Genomic DNA, 13,684 nt, shown 5'->3' with positions numbered 1-13,684 from the left:
TAGTAAGAAGATGTGAGCCAGCGAACGTATTGCCGAGCTGGCTACAATCAATAACCATTTTTTACTTTTTTTTGTTTTGCGCCGACAAACACTCATAAAAATTGCGAAAATATGATGATTTTCGTTTCACGCGCTGAACATTTCATTCACATTTCGTGGAGCCACGCATTTTATGAAACTGACAGTTAATCCACAATTTTTTTAGCTTGTATGTTAAACGATATACACAGTCGTACTCTGATAAATTTAACCAATTTTTTTGAACATCAATTTTCTTCGAATTATTGGATACAGCAATCCGGATGACCGAAGCATTTGAATATTCGGAGTCCAACTGTATGTACAGTTTTTAACCATTCAACAGTGTGCACACTTTTTACGGACATTTCGCTTATAGTATTCTCATTTTAGCAGCCGATATGATTTATTTATGTAATGTTGCCATGTTTATAACCAAAATACAGCGCGCACAAGAGTTTTTGAGAGACCATTCTATAATCCATCACATCATTTTGTATACTTTTTACTGATTGTTTGGCTTCAATTTTGTATACACCATTTTGCATGTTTTATTTATTCTATCTATTCATTAGCACTCTTTCATTCGAATGCATTTGCACTTGCAACCTAAAAATCGTTATTCAACACATAAATTGAAACAATTTTTTTTCTCTCGATATTTCGCTTTTTCTATTTAGAAAACTAGATCATGTTGTATTTTTGTTTCATTTCAATTTGAATACGGTATCAAGCGCATAAAGCGCTTTATAACACACAGTGGCAGTATAATGTGTCCGTGACAATTTTCAGAATACACACGAACGGCACCGACTTTCATCGATGCTAATGAGTTCAAAGCAAATTCGCTGATATTTCAAAAAGCTCCCTCTCTTATCTCGCTGACATAACATCGAGTTCCAGCTAACTTGTTTATTTTTCAATGTGCATTTTTTGCTTATTCAAAATAATAATAAAATTTGCAATCTCTGACAATTTGTTATTAGTATATTTCGGAAATTTGCTTAAAATTGCAAAATCTTCGATAGTTATTGGTTCGCTTGTTCGAATTTTGCTACAATTTATCACAATTCATCGATAAAAAAAAGATGTGGAAAAACATTTGTTACAACGATGAACGTCATTTATTAAAAATTCCATGAAACTTTATCTTGTGTTTGATTTTTGTGATGAATTCACAACAATTGGAATTTGTATGCCGTATCTCTCCTCCGCTCTCTCTCTTCGGCTGCATTAAAATAAATTAGCCTTGTTACGATGTTTCCATATTGATAAGTTGGTTGTTGTTGTCCGGACCGTCGTCATTAATGCGTATTGTTTTGTGTTATTTTATTCTATCGCTCCCTCTTCGTTTTTTATTCGCAGCAATTTGCTGGTGCTGGTGCTTTCGAGTGATATATACGTATACAGTAGCATTATTGCCTTTAGCTTTTTATATGTTTGTGCATTTAAAAACATTGTGTGCTTTTCACAGAGCTATTGTGTATTTATTACATGCTGATGATGCCTTTTTTTCTTATCACATATACAGAGAAGAAACAAAAAAAAAAACTAAACAAATTCCATAACAAAATTTCAATTTCATTTAATAAAATCGAAGGGGAGGTGGTAGAGAGCAGGAGGTGGAAACAACCCTACTCACAACCATCATTAAATTTTATTTGCGGAATTGTGCACATCAAAAGTGTCGACAATTTTGAAAATTTCTGTCGATTTATCCTAAAGTAGAGAAAAAAACAAGAAAACTATAGCCATTTTCTCTCCCCTCAACAACAAAATCTATACCACACAAACAGACAAAGCACAAACCCCATCATTTAATACATAGTGACACGACTTTTAGGAGACAATAGATAGCTTCAATGGCAAAATACATTAGACACACAAATCATTTCGAAATGTTTATTTATCGGACGAAACTTTTTTCTCCTTTCTTCCTTTCTCTATCTCTCTCTCATACACACTACTCGAAACATATTTGTTTTTTGTGTTTTTTTACACTCTTTTTATATTTATATGGCATTTTCTAGTTATGAAAAACGAATTCACTTTTTTATTCACTATATTTTCTCGATGTGATTCATTTAATTAGACAGCTCGTTTTTTTCTCATCAACGGCGTCGTAGTAGAGTTATCCTTTTTTGTGTCTTCCATTCCAATAAACATATAGTTATAAAATCGTCTATTTTTCGTTCGAAAATATTATTGAATTTTAAATATTAATTTGGTTACATTGTTGGTAATTTTAATAATGTTCATATTCATTTATTAATAAAAACGAAACAAACAAATTTTGTTGTTTATTACAGTCACCGCAACGACCGTACGATAACCAAGGTGGACGTAGTCGCAGTCGGGTAAGTGCTTATTTAATATACATAGAATGTTCAATTATAATTTTAAACATTGGTCATGATTTTATCGATCGCATGCCATTGCGGTAGAAGGTGTACAATGGGTGTCTCTGTATGGTATGATGAAACCAGTCTACTTCATTTACACCAAAATATCAAATAAACCAAATAAAGTATCATGCAGAATGTTGGCGGATTTTTTTTTTTTTTTGGCTGTGGTAAATCCGGCATCGGTTTCATTTAATTGACTTTATGGTAATTTGATTAAACTTCGAATATGGATTTCATGTACGCGCGGTATCCATGGAGCAGCATGTTCTGAAGTTTAAACATAAAATACGTACGAAATGAAACAAAAAACCTGTTCGCAACAAATTAAATTGTTTAATTAGCAGCAGCACTGTGAATCTACCTTTTCTCTCGGGAAGTTGCAATGCGGGGCATGGCGGGTGTTTCGCCGCCATCTTTTTTTTATCTTGAAAATTCTGCAGTTTAAACTTGATTCGTCGAATAGGTTTTATTTTCGTTCATCACAGCTCTGTCTATGATCCTTATTTCGTCTAGATGGTATCAAAAACTTTCGATTCCATTTGATCTGAATTGAAATAGTTGGTCCATAAATTTTTGAACTTGTTCATTAAAATACCTTTACTACGGATTAAATCTAACAAATGCTTACACAAGTTTTTGCATTTGTATACTGTCATGTCAGTTGCAGTTATTATCACCAATACACCACCCATCACCACTGACGTTGGTTCATCCATACAACCTTCACTCCACCCACATCGCCGATGATAAAATTTCTCGCTTTTTACCGCCTTAAACTCCGGTCTCATGCCATACTGAGTTTGAAATGTGCATCCGGAAAAGTGTTCTATTTCGTAAGTTATTCACAACAGTGGTTGTTCATAAAATTTGTTGGTTTGTAGTTTTCGACCCAAAATGAAAATATGAAAAACACAAGTTAATAAATCCACTGTGAATACTTATTCGATCCACTATCGCACATAAATAGCATGCTAACGAATCAAAATTACAGTTGAAAGCGAATAGAGAAAATAGTGAAAGAGAGTTTCTCTTGGGGCGCCAATTAAAAGTTGTTGTTTTTTCTATCTGTGTGTCTGTAATGATTTTTGCAGTGCATTCGGTTTAAAATAACAATGTGCGGAAAATCAAGAAATTTCGATGTCGAAAATGTGTCGAACAGGAATGGATGAAAAACAGTGCACCGCTTCCCCATTGCCCATAATGAAAAGATTGCAATGTATGCAAATATGAATAAAGTATATATATATATCTAGTTTTTTATGCACCACAACTGCTCAATTCCCAATTAAAATTTTGTGAATAAGTTTACTCTTTTGACTGTCATAAAGATCATTGGTGAGTGCAATTTCTACTTGAATGAAATCGTCATGCCAATTTTCGAAAAGTATGTACCCTTTTTTGCAAACGACAAACTTTGATTATCACGAGATTAAATGGAAATGAATGAGCTTGGAAAATCAATCAATTTTTGCGACAGATAGAGCAATGCCAAATGAGATATGAGATGTAGATGATGACAAGAGAGCAAAAGAGCAAGAGAGCCACGGTGTTGTATTTCGCTTTCGACATCTGAATTCAGTAACGTATTTTGTCACTTGTGAATTGGATTTTCAATATTAATTAACTGTAGAACGCGTGCTAGTGCATTCGCTTAGTTACAGCCGCTGTGTATATACGATACGGATGCGTTGGCTGGCTGCGGCCACATTGTGGAAAAAATAATTTGAATTTATATTGCATTCCATTGCATAATCTTTTCCAATTTATATTCGCTTTGGCAGTCACACTCTGCAAATGAAATATTCTCAATAGTATTTCCGAGTGAGAAAATGCTATATATATTATGGGTTCGGTTGATTATGTCTCTCTCTCTCTCTCTCTCTCTCTCACTCCCTATGTATAAACCGAATTCCCTGCAGAGCTGTTTTAAATTGAGTAGCAATGAAAAACGTGAATATATTGGCAGTACTATTGAGCTGTATGCAGTTTGCAACTAAATATATGATATGCATGTGTTCGTGTTAGTGACAGCATCAGATACAGAGAAATATATATTCTGTATTGGCTTTACTAAAGATTTGTTCGATATGTATTAAGCAGAAGAAGAACGTTCATGAGGAAAAAGAGCGGGATGAGAAAGAGAGCGAGCGAGAGAGCATAGAATGAAAGAAGCAAGGAAAAACGCAATGAAAACTAATGATTATCGTACACTTTATGTGAACATAAAATGAAGATGAGACAAAACAGAATCGAAGAATATTAGTTATGTCTTCGAAAAAGCGTTGAAGTCTGTTACCGTTTTACCATGCCAATCTGAGCAAATAGAACGAAAAACTAATAAAATTATCATTGCAATATTGAAGCGAAACGATTGAACGCAGAATTGCAGCCAGTGATGACGAACAAAATATCGGATAAGAAACTGTTTGACTTTGTCTTTGGCAACATTGCACGTTATCCATTCGTTTAGATTCAATCGTAGTCAATTCAACGATACAAATGCACGTAAAATCGAAATCGTATTGGGACATCACAATTTCTAATACTATTCCTTCGACAATTCGGTTTGCAATGAGTTGGATTGGTGGTGATGACGATGATGATGGTTTGATGGCGAAAACAACAACGAGACGACACCGTCGATGAAATCACAGGTAGTCGAGTGAAGATTTTCACACACACACATACCCATATTCGATACCACTAGAGACGGCCTGCATAATAATAATTCAGATGGATGGCATTCATTATTGCGAAAACTTTGCCAATTTACGATAAATCAAGCACCATCTCGTTGCCTCAACCGGCCAACATACTTTGAGCAGTTTCTGTGGTGCTGTGAGGCACACAACTTCTTCAACCATGATTATTCCCACTAAATGCACGTATATAAATCAATATCTCACTTTGGGAAACTTTTATTAAAACCAAATGGCCGAAATGGTGCCTCAAATGATCATTTTTGTGGGCGATGCGAAGATATATTGGCCGATATCAATTCAATCTTTGCATCGAAACTGGCGAAACTTCCAGAAAATACATATTCGAGCATGAAACTATTTGCATACGGAATCTATTGAATCTCATTTTCGTATGGTGAAGAAGCAAATAGCATAAATCCAAATATTTTATTCGTATGGCTAACGGCGCTTTTTGAGTGATGTGCACAATTGGTGGCCATGTCGGTTGGTGAGCGAGAGAGACAGAGAGAGCGAGAGTGAAAGACACATCTATGAATTATGAAATCGAAATGCAAACCAAGTGCTTGGTTTCAATAAATAACCATGTGTATGTCTGTATTTTATGTGGACCCAATGCACCTGTTATTTGCCTTGACTACTCAGCTAAATATATCAACGATTTCCTAATCAGCTATCTATAATAAACAAATCGAAGAAATCAATATGCGGCTGAATTGAGCAACAACAGATATTTCATTTTGGGTTAATTTATATTAGTTTTCGCTTCGATTATTTCTGACTTGCCATTCATTTGCTTGCAAATTTTATGGTCTCTCATCATCATCAATTTCGATAAGCACACGCGACACACAAACCATCAAATTCTATAATGCCAAAATGCGACTTATAATAACGATGATGATTATATTGCTCATCTGAATCGCAAATGCAAACATTCCAAAATTGAATGAGATTTAGCTAGCACTCAGACATGCATGTATATTAGAGGTTTGTGGAACTTCAGATCGTTCTAACTACATAGCGATAGATAAGCCATTCTTCGAGATGAATTCTTATGATTTATTCCAGCATTTCTAATTAATTAATACTGACACTTCTTCATAGTGGATGACATTTTTGGAATGCATAAAAAATAATTATTAAATTTTCGACAGAAATATCCAATTTATTGGCGTTCAGACATGGAAATTTATTCAATGAATCCCAAATTCAAATCCATAACGTAGTTTTTTTTTAAATCTTTCAAAGCCTTATTACTCTCATTAAAATGATTTATAAAGGGAATATGCAGTGCGCATTGCTCATAAAACCTATTTACAAACAATGAAATCATGTTTAACGATATTCACATTCTTCATCACATAAGCTCAGTGTTTTCGAATGAATTTTTCGATAGGATTTTAAGAATTAATTGCTTAATTCCATGTAATTCCCAGTAAGTCGATTATATCATATATACTTTTTGGCCGAAATTCAACACTGATTTAAAGTTCAACTCTCGTTTGAGACTGGGATATAAAAAGTATTATTGTCCAAGGCGGATGTAAAATGAATTCAGAAAATCTCGGTCACGTTCGCCGAAGAAGAATAAGAAGGAGAAAAAAGTTTGTGTTCTCTTTTTTCCAGAAATCTTGATAAGATTACAGTCAGATTTGAAGGTGATTAATATTAAGATGAAAGAATTTCCTGCTGAGTGAAAGTCATGTGGCCACACATAAAGTTCAATTTTTATTCGTTCGCCGTTCTTTTATGCGTATACTAAAACTTTGATCATAAAATCTTGAATGCAATATGACAGAGACATTTATCTAATAAAATTACTTTATCCATAATAATGACGACAGTAACAACTGTAGCGAATTTTCATACTGAATGGATGTAATGATTTGTATGTTTGTTTTCATGATGTTGTCAAAGATGAGCCCCCACATTTCTCATTCAATTGATAAAATGTAATCACATTGTAATATGCATTGAGGTTGGACGCCACCCAGAGCATTTGGTATTCAAATTAAAAAACCATCACAATTAACACATGCTGTTTAATGCCTTACCACCAACTGGCATTGAACAACATTTTATAGTTAATTTTCCACTGATTTCACTCTGCCATATTCCATATTCAGCATTCACAATGTTTGAGACACACATTATCTCTAATTCAAATCCGGTGTATTGTGTGCATGCCATTACCGGCATTTCATTTTCAAGAGGCCAAATCTCATCAAAGCATATTATTATTAGTTTTCTTTGGCGGAGGGAGATCTTTTTCAATTTTAGACATTTTCAATGGAAGCAAGTTATTAGTTTGTTGAATATGCCGAATCTGTTGTGTGTACTTTGATTTTGCCAATTCGTTGCTCTCGTCCTCTGTTTGTTATCTTTCATTATATTATTGCTTGCATACAATACGGTTCAATTCGAAGCAAACAACAGGATATTAATAGATGAGATGCATGTCAAACAAAATGAATACTGCCTTTAGTTTACTAATTTTATTATGATATAACCAAATTTACCATGCCATTAATTTGCGCTATTCATAAAATATCATGAAGATAGTATACTATCGAATTGTATTCTACTTACAAGTGTCATATTGCTTCAAGATGTGAACTCATACATACACACATTTACACACACCATATCCGGCGTCGATCAGTGTATATGCACTTGTGCTACATGTAAATCAAATTAAATTTTTCGTAATTTCTTTGACTTGCTCTAGCTTCAACGCATCCGAGGATTGTTAACATTATGCTCTCACTTTCTCTCTCTCCCTCTCTCTCTCTCTCTCTCTCTCTCTCTCTCTCTCTCTAAGTTTCCGATGTGAAAATTCAACACTCTGCCCTGAATTATCTTGTATGATACCCATTAAGCAAAGTGGATGTACGTGTACGTGTACGTGTGATGATGTTGATGTGTATAATTTCAAGAGGTTGTGAATTTTCGGTTTTGGCTCCTTTCACATATAACACACTCAACCGAATATGGTCCTGTCTGTACCATATACTCATACACATGTTTAGATTAATTTTCAAAATTAATTAATAAAATTTCTCCATTTGGCCCGATATGCTATGTATGTCTCGATGTGTGTGCATCTCGTTCATATCGCTCATAGCACAAAAGCCTAAAAGCTTTGCAAGAGTCTCTTATAATTTAACTCAGACGACATTTATTATTTACAATATGTAATCAAACTTAGTTAAAACGAATATTCTCTCCCGTTCTGAACAAGCACTTCCTCAATTGCAGAAGCAAAATGGAAAAAGCCATTGAAACACACGATAAAATAATAATTATAATGTTTCATCACACGCGTCGAACATCAATTTCTGTTTTGACACACAAGCCCACACCCATTGACTCGGATTATGTTTGAAATATTCAAAAAGCTCCTTCTCCGCCTTCCAATTGGACCATGGTGTTAAATCAAATCCAATTTTATCGCATTTTAAGGTAATCACTAATCACATTATTACTACCAAACTTCTCGATTTATTGCCAGAAATCTAACTTTTACCAACACTTTGGAGTGTTTGAGAATCTCACAAGTAGTTCCACATAATCTCGGTGGAAATTGCCGAATTCAGTTCAATGTTTCTGTATTTCATCGATAAGTGAGATCGCTTCAGCAGATTTCCCAAGCTACCAACTATTGAAAAATAGCGAAAGAATTCTGTTAATTAAAATGTCGAGTGCAGCTATGAAACTCAATTAAAAATTGAAATAAATAATGTCAAAACAAAAGAGATCGGAACGACCAAAAAATGCATGACATTTAATGCATTTGCTACTTTTTTATCATAAAAAATGACAAATTTTAATTTGTTTAACAATGAAATATTACGTTATAAATACAGTTTGCAACAAAGAACGCTATTAAAACAGTTTTCTTTTTTTTCATCCCATTGCTGAAATTGTAATTACAAAAATGTTGTTTATCAACAATTGTCATTCAAAATGTGACATTTTAAATGGCTGCTTATTTTGCTTGATGTATTATCAAGCTTTAAAAAAATCGTTTTCCGTTTGTTTGTTTGTAGATTACATATTTGGGAATTTTCGTCCGGGAAAATTATTTTTATTTGGAAAAAAGGGTTTTCCTAAGAATTTGCATGAAAATCCCGGGGGCAATTTTGGTTCTCGAGTTCAATTTTGATTAAAATTCCTAAGGTCCAGAAATATTTTTTTAATTCAACTCATTCGATCAATACATCGAACACTTCCAAGTAAATTGGCTGGACAGTTATTATTTTTTCTTGTTTTTGTTCCAAACACATTTTTATGAAAGCTAAAAAAAACTTTGCAGCATTTCAATGGAAAATGTATGAGAAAGTGAATAATTGGTATAATAAGCAATTCTGAGCATTAATTCTTGAATATGTTTTTGTATTTTGCTGCGTTTTAATTGAACTCTCTTTATCATCGCTGTATTTTTCCAGCGTTTTAATAATAAATTGGCAGTCTCGTTATTCCAAAAGTAAAAGAAATCGTGCATTACGAATTCGTCTTATCATTTGAAATTCAAGCAAAGGACTCCAAAAGAGTCAAAATCGTTTTAATGAGATTCAAATCGAAATGTGCGCATAATGAGTTCAATGGAAATGTACATTTTTTTAATTAAACGAATTCAGTTCATATTTTGCAATCTCGTTTGAATCAATGATTACAAAATAACGCATTTGTCAGTGAACTTTTTGTACGTTTCTATTTCGAGACAATCTTTTCCTACCTTAATAGACATTTCAATGAATAATGTCGCAATCATTAAATTGATGTTTACACGTGTACACAAAACTATAGGGTGTTCCGTGATAAAAATCACGGTATGTTATAACATACCGTGATACAAATCGCGGAACACCCTAACTACACTACAATACAAACGCCGTCTCTACAATGTCAACCAAATGAATACAATCGGAAAAGGCAAAACCATATCGATAGCATTTTATTGAAACACCTACGCTTAAAGCATCTTATATTTACATACACACGCTCTTTTGTTTAGTGCCATGGGTTTATAACTGCGACGCTATTCATTCCGATGAATGTGCAAAGCACATAAATTGCCAATTAAATATCGATTTAAATCGTAGACAGAAAAAAGCCAAACATTTTGAGCATGTTTGATACGAATGAGAATTGAGATAGATTTTCTGCGTATCGTGCATTGAGTCCAATTTGTTAGTGAATCAATATCAAGCCACAGCATCAATTTGCCAGAAATATTTAAAATCGTTCGAATCTGTTGCTCGACTTTAATTAAGTCAAGGATTTTATTTACTAACTTGCTTCTTGAAAATCCCATTTCAAAATGTTTGCGTTGAATATGTATGCGTATTAAATGTTTGGCATTATTGTGCCAAACACTGTTGTGGCAACAATCTTGTAGTGGCTTCGCATTGCAAAAAAGTAGCTTGATCTTCATTGAAAATGGTAAATTCAACGATACAAACTCATTTGGTGAACTGTATGAGCGATGGAAAGAGAGTGCGTGAGGGGGCAAGAGTGGTAGAATGAATGCCAGGGCACAATACATAATTAAAAAGCATTGCGGCAACATAGTTGCGGTAAGTGAATAGAATCCCAAATCAAATTCATTGCCATCGTTTAGCGGGTGTTTATACTTGGATCGAGCAATGAATTTTCTGGTGCGATGGCAATCAGCGATGCAAAAAGGTCATGCAAACTTTATGAATTAGCGAAACAGTCGACATGTATCCACTTGATGCAGTTGTATTAAGATAATCGAAGCAAATACCAAACACAACCGACAAACCTATTGATGATGTTTACTTTACGATTTCACGGTGGCTACAAATTTTCCATTTGTACGTGTTTTTTGCTAAATCAAATTAACTCTGTTTCACTTTTCACATAAAAAATAAATTAATATAGAGCTTTCGCACAAACACGCCGACCACGTACGTTCATTTTTTGTTTGTTCGTCGTCATTGCAAAATCAATAAACTTAATTAACATCGAATCACATAGTGAACCAATGGTGGTTCGAATCACTATTGGGGGGTTTTCAACGTTTCTTGCACAACTTCAGTAAAAACGCACATGAAATTGTGAAATTAAATCTTGGAAATTCAAAGACATATACTTCTTCCCACATCTTTTTCTCTGTTTCCTCCCGCTTTTGTTCACTTTCCCCGCTTCATATGAAACTCCAATGTTAATTTATTCTTTCTCGCTCAAAAGATCTCTACTTTTTTTTTTTTAATTTAATGTGATTCATCGGAATTTTTGTTTATTCACTGGATTCAGTGCATTCACAATGAAATTCGTTTGATTTGTGTCGTTTTGTTTTCGTTATGATTGCTTTCCATCGCAATCATTCAAGTTCGAGAACATACATTGAATATTCCTTTTGCAATGGAAATTATTTGTGTAATTTATTCATCAATATGATTCTACCACATCAAGCAAAATATTTATTCCGTTTTACAACCAGGAATTTTTGTCATAAATTATATAAAGATTTAATAAACGCAGAGATGCGTATATCCATTTCACGGTTCAACAGACATACTTATGCAACCAGTGCAAGCATTTATGGGAACATTTTTTTAAAATTATCCACGAAATACTGCATCAAAGTGGATATTTACAAAATGAGAATAAGCTCTCGACTGTACAACACATTTTTTTCTTCATTATAAACAATAATTTATTCCATTTACTGCATATAGCATGAAAAGAGCGATTTATTGAATTTAAATTACAAAAATACCAAAAAAAAATACATTCAATCCGATAGATTCGGCGAAACCATTATTTCAGATGAAAGAAATTCATGGACATGTTTTGTCCATACAAAAGATGATTTCACGTTATGATATCTGAATGAAAACAAATTAATTACGCATTCTAGTCCATAACAATTCAGTGCCAAATGAGAATGGCTTCGCTTCGATTTTCAGGAAAATTAAAGTATCTTAGGTAATAGTCTAGAGCCATGATTGTTCTCTTACCATCTATTTCTGACAATGGTATTGTTAATGTGTAGTCAAAAAACGTCTGGAATTCTTCGAAAAAGCTGCAAATTCAATACCAACGCACACTCACACGCTCACAAATAATGAACTGAGAAAGGAATCGACTGTTGAGTAAACAAAGTGGTAAATTATTGTTTACCTTGATCCAAAACAAACTTCATTTAAATTTCATATTTTCGTTTATCGAAAATGCAAATGAATCATTTTGCTGGTATCACGTGCGCACCTTTCAACACACACACAACAATGGGGTGCTTTTATCATGCTAGTTATAATCAAATGCTTCTAATTAAAATACAATAATTTTAAATCATCAAATCGATAACCGTCAATTCAAAGTTGTGTGTTATGCAGAGAAGCAATTCTGTGTATATCAGAAACATAACTAGCTCATTTTTGTTTGATTTAAATGAGTTTCAAATGTATTCGAACACTTCGAACACATTGTCGTGTCGTTTTGTGCACGTAATAATTTTATACAATATTATTGCGTGTGTTATATAACATTTGTTTTGCAGATTGTAGCCGAAAACATGAAACATAGATTGTCACATGGTGAACACGATTACGAATCTGGAAAAATTAACGAATCATGTGCAAAATGTTCTGCAGTAATCAAAAGTAAAAGCGAATGAAAATTTATTTGTGTATAGTGTATACATTTACTATTTTCACGTAGTAACATTTTATTTGCGTTAGAGTAATCAAATTTATGTCGGAACACACAAATTTGCAAACAGTAGTGTGCGCGCGAGAAAACCCATTGAAAATACGTTGGATGGCTGGCACCAATCCAAAATTTAACGTCTGCACCGGCGGAGGCAAGGCAAACAGCAGTGCAAGAGCGATGGAGAGAGCAAGAGAGAATGCGAGTGTGGATTTTATGAAGTATTTTATGGTGTACGGCTGTTATGTTTCAGGCCCTTTTGATTTCAATTAAATGAAAATGTATACAAATGAATACGGATTTGTGAGAATGGTTTTGTTCAAATTTTTGGTTGGTATCGGTGTTTTGCGAAATGCGGGCTTCGCCTCGGTTGTGTGTGCGTGTGAGAGAGAGAGAATTGTGTGTTTGTATCATTTGTAGCCAATTTTCGTTTGACGCTTATCGGTTTGACTTTGCCGAAAACTTTTCTGCGGTAGATCAGAAGAATGGGAATGAACAGGTGCACCAAATGATTATATGGAAATCCAGTATACATACGTGGATCAACGAAATATGTGTGATCCATACCTACACGGAACGCATGTGTTAGGATTCGGTGCGATAGTCATGGGAAAAACTTTGTAAACATTGTATTTAGGCTTATTGCCATTGATGGTGCGCCTTTCTCGAACAAAGAACGGCGCCCAAACAACAGATGCAAATGATGATTGTTTTTGTGAATTCGCTTAGCAGTCACACCATACACACACCGGCCATACTGCTAATCAAATGCATTGCTAATGACGAATTTCATTTGGACGCGCAACACCCACCCCCTCAACCATCATCTGGTGGCTGGTTCAAAAAACCGCGTGCCGATTGAAATAACAGCATATTTGC

At 34.1% G+C, this 13,684-nt stretch overlaps 2 protein-coding genes across 2 annotated transcripts in view; one reads left to right on the top strand and one right to left on the bottom strand.

Annotated features, from left to right (window-relative positions):
- Window positions 1-566, bottom strand: part of LOC116343750 (neurogenic protein mastermind-like) — a 16,503-nt gene extending 15,937 nt beyond the window's left edge. Inside the window, exon 1 of the mRNA XM_031771966.1 lies at window positions 521-566. Within this exon, the coding sequence (XP_031627826.1) occupies window positions 521-566 (46 nt within the window). The remainder of the gene's footprint in view (window positions 1-520) is intronic.
- Window positions 567-1,187: 621 nt separating this feature from the next.
- LOC116343748 (disintegrin and metalloproteinase domain-containing protein unc-71) overlaps window positions 1,188-13,684 on the top strand; it is a 94,372-nt gene continuing 81,875 nt past the window's right edge. Inside the window, exons 1-2 of the mRNA XM_031771965.1 lie at window positions 1,188-1,211; window positions 2,328-2,375. Coding sequence (XP_031627825.1) covers window positions 1,188-1,211; window positions 2,328-2,375 — 72 coding nt within the window. The remainder of the gene's footprint in view (window positions 1,212-2,327; window positions 2,376-13,684) is intronic.

The sequence above is a fragment of the Contarinia nasturtii genome, unplaced genomic scaffold (assembly GCF_009176525.2).
Source record: "Contarinia nasturtii isolate CC-2019 unplaced genomic scaffold, AAFC_CNas_1.1 Cnas_scaffold_1037, whole genome shotgun sequence".
Classification (NCBI taxonomy): Eukaryota; Metazoa; Arthropoda; class Insecta; order Diptera; family Cecidomyiidae; genus Contarinia; species Contarinia nasturtii.
The sequence above is the reverse complement of the archived record's forward strand: the minus strand, read 5'-3'. Positions and strand labels throughout refer to the sequence as shown.